This window comes from Musca autumnalis, unplaced genomic scaffold, assembly GCF_047663935.1.
Source record: "Musca autumnalis isolate F117 unplaced genomic scaffold, ASM4766393v1 scaffold_3, whole genome shotgun sequence".
NCBI classification, from domain to species: domain Eukaryota; kingdom Metazoa; phylum Arthropoda; class Insecta; order Diptera; family Muscidae; genus Musca; species Musca autumnalis.
The window spans coordinates 48,568,356-48,578,414 of record NW_027411866.1 but is presented as its reverse complement, the minus strand read 5'-3'; the positions used below and the strand labels follow the sequence as shown (position 1 = coordinate 48,578,414).

At 37.4% G+C, this 10,059-nt stretch overlaps 1 protein-coding gene across 1 annotated transcript; it reads left to right on the top strand.

The window, feature by feature from the left end:
- The first annotated feature begins 270 nt into the window (after positions 1-270).
- On the top strand, positions 271-3,151 carry LOC141397408 (uncharacterized). Its single transcript, XM_073973553.1, has 2 exons — positions 271-365; positions 442-3,151. The coding sequence occupies exon 2, from the start codon at positions 796-798 to the stop codon at positions 1,651-1,653; it is 858 nt and encodes a 285-aa protein (XP_073829654.1). The 5' UTR covers positions 271-365; positions 442-795; the 3' UTR covers positions 1,654-3,151.
- The last annotated feature ends 6,908 nt before the right edge of the window (positions 3,152-10,059 follow it).

The following is a 10,059-nucleotide window of genomic DNA, read 5'->3' as shown; positions in this document are numbered from 1 at the left end:
AACTGATTAGGCACCTAAAAAAATATCAGATATTTAATTTGAAGGTTATTCTTTTAAAATTGACCGAGTAATAGCAATATCGGGGAATGATATATATGCACGCAGAAAAATTTATGTTAGTGTCGGAAACCCGGTCCCTTAAAATTATGCAGCTGGTAACCCTATCGATTATTAAAGTCAGACTTATTGTTTATCGATTGTCTATGTTGTTGTAACTGAAGTCAATATTGTTTTGTTTTTGAGTTGTTCCTTTTGTTACTGCCAACATTTTAAATTTATTGATTTGTTTCGCGATATAAAAGGCTGAAAATCAGCCATTTTTTGTCTTGTAATTTGTCGTCATAAAGTTTGTTGTCCCACAACAAGTGAGTCTTTGAAAATATTAATGTATTAAAATCCAAATTGATTTAAGTATTTATTTTATTTCATTTTACTTTATAGAGAATAAATTCTCAATCTACGAATACATTTTCTCATTCTAAATTTAACACAATGACCGGAGTTTTTATTCATTAACGACGACATCTTTATTCTTTGTTGGACAACTTGAATCTTCGCTGGAACAAATGGAGTTTTGTGGAGATCAATTGGATTTGTATTAATTGTTTGCGACGTCTTTGCGAGATTTGGCTATTTTCCAGATTTTTGTACAAATGGTGTACAATATTGAGAAACCAATTGAATATTTATGTTAATTGTTCGTGACGTCTATTTTCGGAATTATTGACTGCTGTTTCCGATTTCACGAATCAATGTGGAACATTTGAGGTTATATGACAATTGGTAAAGTAAACTATGTCCCAGACACCGAGGCAAAGTGAAAGATCCAATAAAGGTAAAGCTCCAAAACGTTATGAAATGGAGGACGACGCCACAACAAACTCCCCCGCAACAACGTCCCGCCAAGAATTGTCGGCTGAAATGGCAGCAACAACTCCCACAAAGGATACAGACCGCCAACAAACAGACATCCTGAAGGCACTGCCAAACATGCAGAAAGAAATGACGAAGCAAATACATGCAGTCCAGAAGGTGATAAACACACAGAAAGAGCAGACAGCCGCAAGTATAAAGTCACTGCAAAAGGAAATCAAAGCTGTGGCAGAAAAGGTTGATGGTAAAGGGCAATCAACAGCAGCAGTGTCCGGTGAAGTGGAGGGTGTACAGAGTGATGCTGCAGCCACGTCAAATAATAATGGTGAGTCTCTTATTAATAACTCTTTCCACAGCCAGGGTTCAGCATCACATAAAGCCAAAATATACCCACTGCCAAAATTTGGGGGACTGCCAGAGGAATGGTCCACATTCGTAGAAGACTTCCGGCAAACAACAGCAGAATTCGCGTACACACCACTGCAGAACATTATAAGGATTCGCGAAGCTCTATATGGGGATGCAAGAGAAACAGTGGAATCACTTTTGTCAAGTTCAAAAAATGTTGAAATGATTATATTCACTCTTTCACAAACTTTTGGTCGTTCGGAGCAATTGATACGAAGCCAAATTGACAAAGTAAGTGCGATTTCATATGTTCCAGAGGGTAAGCTCGATTTGCTGGTAAAATTTTCAACAAAGGTGACCAACATGGTTCGGTTTCTGCAAACGGCGGATGGAAAGCACCACTTAAGTAATCCAACATTATTAAGCAATTGATACGAAGCCAAATTGACAAAGTAAGTGCGATTTCATATGTTCCAGAGGGTAAGCTCGATTTGCTGGTAAAATTTTCAACAAAGGTGACCAACATGGTTCGGTTTCTGCAAACGGCGGATGGAAAGCACCACTTAAGTAATCCAACATTATTAAGCGAGCTTGTTTCTAAGCTTCCACAGTCAAAACAAATGCAATGGGCTGAAAAGTGCATTTCTCTGGATCGACCTGTAGACTTGGTAGACTTCTGCGAATGGCTTGATAATCTGAAACGTATTGCAAATATGGTATCAGACGGTTTGCCATCAGCACCTGCGCATCAAAACAAAAGGTCGCAAAATAAAAACAAATTTGCCTTTACTGCGAGTGTTGGACACAAATGTGTAATATGTTCTGGAAGATGCCAAAGTATAACAAATTGTCACCAGTTTAAGAATCTTTCTATTGATGATCGTTGGAAAAAAGCCCGTGATTTACGTTTATGTTTTTCGTGCCTTAAAGGACAGCACCAAGTTGTAAAATGTTTTAATAAGCAACGTTGTGGTATCGACGGGTGTGATAAATCACATAATTACATTTTACACAAAACAGCTGATGCTGGTAAACGTCACACATGTTCAGAAACTGAGAGTCCAAGAAGAAATTTTCATGCTGGAAGTAAAAGTAGTGAGATCTTGTTTCAAATGATTCCAATAAAGTTGTATGGCCCAAAAAAAGTGTATCTCAACCTATGCATTTATTGACGACGGCGCAGATGCCACTATGCTAGAGTGGGAATTGGGAAAACAAATTGGATTGCAGGGACGAAAAGGAAACTTGAAATTGCAATGGCTAAATGGGTACTGTTCGAGTCAGCAGTCAGAAACTGTTGAAGTGTCTATTAGTGGAACTCAAGATGATAGCGTGAAATATAAAATTTCAAAGAGATTTTTGATAAAAAATTTGGAGTTGCCAACCCAATCGTTCGCGTTGAATGGATTAAAGTGTAGTAGTGATCTGTCGAAATTGCCAATTGAGAACTATTTCAATATTAAGCCACAGATGATACTAAGTTTGACACATGCCTTTTTAACTGTGCCTATTGATGTACCAATGTGTCCAGATGACAATGGCCCTATAGCAGTGAAAACGAGATTGGGATGGGTAGTGTATGGCCCGTGTGGTACTGAAAGTGAGCATTTAACAAAAAGAGTGCTACATACAAGGAAGTCAAGTGCAGAGGATGTAACATTAGAAAGTATTATGAGACAATATTTTGATACGGAATCGTGTATGGTGAAGCTGGACGCGAAACCGGTTCTATCAAAGGATGATCAGAGAGCACTTGCAATTTTAAAGAACACCACTACTTTACGTGGAGGTCGTTTCCAATGCGGTCTTTTATGGAAAAGTGATGAGTATAAATTTCCGGATTCATATTCAATGGCACTAAATAGACTACAACTTGTAGAGAGGAAATTCAAAACGAATAAAAAATTGGAAATGGGATACAGATCAAAAATGCGGCATTTATTGAATGAAGGATATGCAAGACGTCTCACTGCCGAGGAAGAGAAAATAATTTCTGATAAAACATTTTTCCTACCACATTTTGCTGTCGTAAATCCACGAAAAGATAGTTTGCGTTTAGTTTTTGATGCTGCGGCAAAAGTGCAGGGCGTTTCGTTAAACGATCACTTAGGGGTAGTTTACACTATATGTAAATGTCATATGATATGGCATTCCATATCTACCCACGCAGGCAATGTGGAGACATAATTTTATTACATTTTTGCTGGTGTGGACACACAAAGTAAATGGCGTAAGGAAAATCCCCAATATTGCACATATTAGCGGCTATATAATGATGGAAAATTTCATGTCATATGACATTTACATATAGTGTATTGCCAGGACCAGATCTTAATCAGTCACTTCTGAGTGTCATGTTCAAATTTCGAGAAAAGCCGATTGCAGTGTGTGGTGACATAAAAGAAATGTTTTTGCAGGTTGGAATCATAAAGGAATATCAAGAGGCACGGAGATTCTTATACTGAGAGAGTGAAAGTCAACCAATTAGTCAATACGTAATGACAAGAGCAATTTTTGGTGCGACATGCTCACCGACTATTGCTCAATACGTCAAGAACACCAATGCAGAAATGTTTGTGGACAAGTACCCTAGATCTGTTGAAGCGATTATCCGTAAACACTACGTAGACGATTACGTCGACTGTTTTTCTTCGGTCGAAGAAGCAATTAAAGTGGTTGAAGAAGTTATAACTATTCACAAGCAAGGCGGTTTTGAAATGCACAAAATAGTATCGAATTGTGAAAGCATTAACAAACATTTTGGCAACCCTGCTCGTCAAAACATGAATATTACATCTGGAAACCCTGAAAAGATATTGGGCATGCAGTGGTCACCGGCAACAGATGATTTTGTTTTTGATTGTCGATTCCAACGAGTACCAGATGATATTTTAGAAAACAAACGTATACCAACAAAAAGAGAAGTCCTTAGCCTTGATATGTCGGTATTTGATCCTTTCGGACTTTTGGGTGATTTTACGATTTCTGGCAAAATATTTATGCAGTCCCTTTGGAAATCTGGTCTAGGGTGGGATGAGTTCATCCCAGAGGCATTATGTGATAGCTGGAAGTCTTGGTTGTGCGGACTAGTGAAGGTAAGAGACTTTAAAATACCATGATGTTATAATTCTGAAATTAATATTGCGAAAAGAACACTCCATATTTTTTGTGAAGATCTCATTTGTCGCCGGCAAAACTAATTGTGCTCCAATCAAGTTTATGACGATACCCAGATTGGAATTGCAGGCAGCTGTACTGGCAGTTCGACTAAAAAATACTATAATAAAATATCACGAAATACAACCATACCGGGTGATATTTTGGTCCGATTCGAGCACTGTAATACAATGGATTTATTCTGATCATCGTCGTTACAAACAGTTCGTAGCAAATCGAGTTGCTGAAATTTTAGAAAGTACGGAGGAAAGCCAGTGGCGTTGGGTTCCCGGTGAGATGAGTCCCGCAGATGAAGGAACGCGTGCTCGAGCACAATATGATCCTAATGGGCGCTGGAAAAATGGGCCGGAATTTTTATGTCGACCAAAAGAAATGTGGTCAACGCGACCTTCGCCAACCATTACTGATTGTGATGAGGAAATGCGCGCAGGATATTTTGTCTTATCGACCCGGAAAAAATTTGTTGCTATTTATGAGATTGAACGTTTCTCGAATTACTCAAGACTCAGGCGAACTATTGGTTGGATCTTTAGATGGTACAACAACTTGAAATTAAAAATTAAAGGGCAGCCGTTATTGAAAGGAGATTTGACAATTGAAGAAGAATTTTTGGGTGAGAATACAATTATACGAGCAGTGCAGAAAATTGCACTTTCGTATGAATTCGAATGTTTAGTGAAGAAACAAACAGTTCCACCAAATAGTTCGATAGTATCGCTCAACCCTTATCTTGATGTCGACGGAATTCTCAGATGTGGAGGCAGAATTGATAATGCTCCTTTTATTCCGTACGCCACCAAACGGCCATATATATTACCAAAAGATCATCGATTGACGCATTTGATATTATATTGGTACCATAGTCGTAATCATCATATTAATGACAATACAGTGATATGTGAAGTTCGTCGAAAGTACTGGATCCCATCCATTCGTGTCGTTCTGAGAACAGTGAAGGCTACCTGCTACATGTGTAAGCTGAGAAAGTGTAAACCAGCACAGCCTATTATGGGACCGCTACCAGAAGACCGCTTGACGGAATTCGTTCGTCCATTTTCATATACCGGTATAGATTATTTTGGCCCAGTACTTGTCTCAGTTCGTCGTAGTCACGAAAAGATATGGATTGCTTTATTCACTTGTTCAACCACACGTGCAGTACATTTGGAGCTCGCCACAAATCTGTCAAGTGATTCGTGCCTTCTTTGCATCAGAAACTTTATAAATCGCCGTGGTGTGCCTGTCCAGATGAGAAGCGATAATGGAACTAATTTCGTTGGCCTCACGAAAGAACTTGGTAATGAAGAAAATTTTATTGACTTCGACAAAATTGATGATTCATTGCGACCACTTGGAATAAAATGGAAGTTTAACGCTTCTTCGGACCCCAGCGCGGCTGGAGCCTGGGAAAGGTTAGTTCAATCTGTGAAAAAGGCGCTGTATGCAATTTTAAAGGAACATGTCCCAAGGCCTGAAACTTTATATAGTCTGTTGGTCGAGTGCGAAAATATCGTGAATAGTAGGCCACTAACCCATCTGCCATTGACTCCGGATGAACCTGAACCATTGACACCTAATCATTTCCTTTTGGGGTGTGCAAGCTCCACGCAAACTCCTGCACCATTTGATCCAAAATTATGTTTATCAAGGAAACAGTGGAGAATTTTACAAAATTTGAAAAATGGTTTGTGGAAACGATGGATGATTGAATACCTTCCAGAATTGACTAGAAGGACAAAGTGGTGTCTGCCAAGCAGAGTACGTAAAAATACTTTAAATAAAATTTCCAATCGTTTCGTTTCGTATTTTCCATAGGAACAATACAAAACGAAACATAACCCTCGTTGGCCGAGCTCGATGTTTAGTTTCGTTTTGTTTACATTCGTGAGTACGAACAAAACGAAAAGCGAAAAGTACTCAACTCCACAATAACAGATAGAAAACTAAATAGTACTTAACACATGTGAATAAATCAAAAACGTTTGGTTGTTGATAAAATTCACTGTGGTATGCTGATGCTAACTTATAGGGTTGTTAAGCATCACATGTGTGTGTGTGTGTCTGAGTGTGTCATTGACCATAACGCACGGCAAACGTTTCCCAAAAATACTTGTCGTTTCGGTGGTGAATGAAACAACTTGGCAAAGCATAGCCGAAGTTACATTTCACCAATCGTACGGTTTCCATCTTTTTACGTTGAAAAGTTTGTGTTTTTGTTTTGGTTGTGAGAATGAAACGATTCAGAGAAGCTGAAAAGTTTGTGGCGTTGTGTGATTGGTACGGGAATCGTTTTGTTTCTTTCCATTCATTGCTGCCAAGTAAGCCAATGGAAGTTGGCTCTTTAGTCTTGATATGTGAACCAGAACTACCCAGGTCTAAATGGAAGAGAGGGCGTGTGCTGAAGCTGTGTGTGGGTCGAGATGGTATGGCGAGATATGCTGAAATACGAACATGTTCGGGTACGTTGCGAAGACCAGTATCTAAGTTGGCTCCTTTAGACGTTCAAGGTTGTGGTGAAGTGGTCCTGGCGGGGGCGGGGATGTCGGAAACCCGGTTCCTTAAAATTATGCAGCTGGTAACCCTATCGATTATTAAAGTCAGACTTATTGTTTATCGATTGTCTATGTTGTTGTAACTGCAGTCAATATTGTTTTGTTTTTGAGTTGTTCCTTTTGTTTCTGCCAACATTTTAAATTTATTGATTTGTTTCGCGATATAAAAGGCTGAAAATCAGCCATTTTTTGTCTTGTAATTTGTCGTCTTAAAGTTTGTCGTCCCACAACAAGTGAGTCTTTGAAAATATTAATGTATTAAAATCCAAATCGATTTAAGTATTTATTTTATTTCATTTTACTTTATAGAGAATAAATTCTCAATCTACGAATACATTTTCTCATTCTAAATTTAACACAATGACCGGAGTTTTTATTCTTTAACGACGACAGTTAGAAATATGTTTGGATCCAAACAAATATATGTTTGGGACCCCCATGGGGGCTATATCCAAATCTGAACCGATATGGACCAAAGTAGGTATTTTTCATTCCTCATAAGTACTTATACAAAAATTCATCATCCTAGCTCAACTCCTTTTAGTTTTGTCCACGTTTACAAGGAAGCGGCACCAGTGTGCGATACAGCCATTCCATTGTCCTAATTTGAACTTCTATATCTCAATAACGGTAAAAAACTACAAAGATAACATAAAAGTCTATCTTGTAGAGAATTTTCATAGCTATTTCCCTACATTTTTGTTTAGTCACATTTCGATAGGACTTGCGGTTTCCAAGCAAAATCGTGAACACCTAAAAACCTTTAAAAATTTAAACTTTAATCGCGATTTATTTGAAACGCCATCCGGCGATTTTTTGATTTTTTCATCTATGAACATTGTAGTTTCAGAATCCGCAAAAACTTCCCAGGTTTAAGCAACCTTCCATTTTAATTTGGTTCAAGAGCACCGTGTATGGGAAACGGTATAGAAAAAACACAAACTTTTACCCAAGTAATTTCAAAAAAGTGTTAAACGGGCGGTACAAAAGTATATATGGGATGAAAGAGGACACTCTCGGGCATCATTCTGTGAAAACGGAACATTGTTCCAAGCTGTTCCCTAAAAGCTCTAGTGCACCAAATTTGGAATTTCACTAAAATTTAGTACCTGAGGAAAAATGAGACTTCGTGTAAACACTACGGTATTTTATTGAAACGGTTCTTACAGACAACAATCCTACATACATAACAAATAAACAATGAACACAATGTCTGTTATAGTTTCCGAGAAATAGCTATTTCTTTCTCCAGAAATTTGCAAAAATGACGTATTTTCAAAAATTGCGAAAAAAAAGGTCGTCTTTAGGAGCACGTCACGCCCACAACTTCCAATATTTTGACCTAATTTTTTGCTGTCCTTAGTTTCAATATGTTTACTAGAGTTGTGTAGTTCAGGAACGAACTAGTTCCAAGGAACTATTCCGGACAAGGAACTATTGGAATTATATCCAGTTCTTGCGTTTATATCCTCATCCATGAAAACATTTCGGTCTCGGAACTATTTGGAACAAACGAAACAAAATGAGCGACGAAAGTAGAAGATTCGTTGAACTATTTTGGTCTCGGAACTATTTGGAACGAAAAGAACGATGAAAGAGAAAGATTCGTTGAACTATATCGGTCTCGGAAATATTTGGTTCTATGGAACTATATTAAGGAACTAGTTCCTTTTGGGAAAGGGAACTAGAAGGATCGATCTAATGGATCGAAACTAAATTGCCCAACTCTAATGTTTACTATCGAATCCCATACAGAAATGAGCTGTGTTCCTTTACTTACCTGTGGTTACCATTTTAACCATTTGTTACCATTTTTAACCTGCAAAGCGTTCCTTAACCCCGAAAAGTGGTAAAACTGGAAGCAATTTTTAAGAGAGTGAGAGGGGAGAGAGAGTGAAAATGGCTTTCTCTTCTACCACAGGCTACCATCAAAATTTCTGCAGGTAGAAAATGGCAGAACTGATTTTTCGACTTTTGTTTGACGATTATTTCACAAAATGGACGAAAAACCGAAGAAAAAGTCGAACACTGACAACACTAAATTCAAAACTGTGAAATAAAAGACGAAAATTGATTTTTTATGTTTTTTTCTGACATTGCTGCAATTTTGAACAATTTTGACACTTTTCTCTTTTATCACTCTTACCATTAAAAAAGTAAAGGAACAAAGCTATGAACAATCAGTGGCGACACTGAATATCATGTATATGTATTTGAATTTTAGCAAACTTGAACAAATTGCGTTTAAACTCTGCTCTATGTTTTAATGCTTTTTCTTATTTTTTTGTTATACATTTAGCTCTGTTCCTTTACGTGCAAGAATCTTCAAGTTTTACCACTTTTTACCCGGAAAGCGTTCCTTTACTTCAGACACCATACAATTCATATGGGAGAAGTTTACAACTTTTGCTACTTTTGCCGGTTTTACCACTTTCAAAAGTAAAGGAACAGGCCATTTGAAATATTGAATTTGACTTCGGATTATAACGCGTGTTTATATTTTTAATAAACAAATTGAATTGAATTTTGACATGTTCTTTCTTTAAATCAAATTAGAAAACTTCGTTATTAAAAGTTCAAAACTCGACTGTTTGCCTATAAACCTGTCCCAAATTACCTCTAGGGCTTTGAGTACTGTTAATTGAACTTGTTCGAGTTTTCTGGATCCCTTTTACCGACCTTCAAAATAATGACTATTAAATATTTCCTAATGAAGTCAGTGGGGATGTTTCAATCAATCATTATTATGGCCGTGAACCCATAAAAATAGTTGCGAATATTTTGCTTGATATATAATATAGTAGCCAAACATACGGGTTTCCAGCATCTCCAGTAGTGTTTAAATTTCCATATTTTATAGGTTTATGGTATTTGGCACACTTTTTGGGATACATTGTTATAGTAGAGGATAATATCTATCCAATTACTAAAAATGAAGTGAATCCAATCCAATTACTAAAAATGAAGTGAATCCAATACTATTGAGGGATGAAGTAGTGCTCTTTAGTAGGTCGTTTTAAAATAGTGTACTATATAGTCGCTGTCATGATTGATTGGTTCATAAGCTCAAGGTTCTGCCGAAATTTTTAACTATAGAAACTACAAGTAA

What these genes read in the sequence shown, in the direction of transcription:
- LOC141397408 (XM_073973553.1), top strand. Translation starts at nt 796, where the DNA reads ATGTCCCAGACACCGAGGCAAAGTGAAAGATCCAATAAAGGTAAAGCT.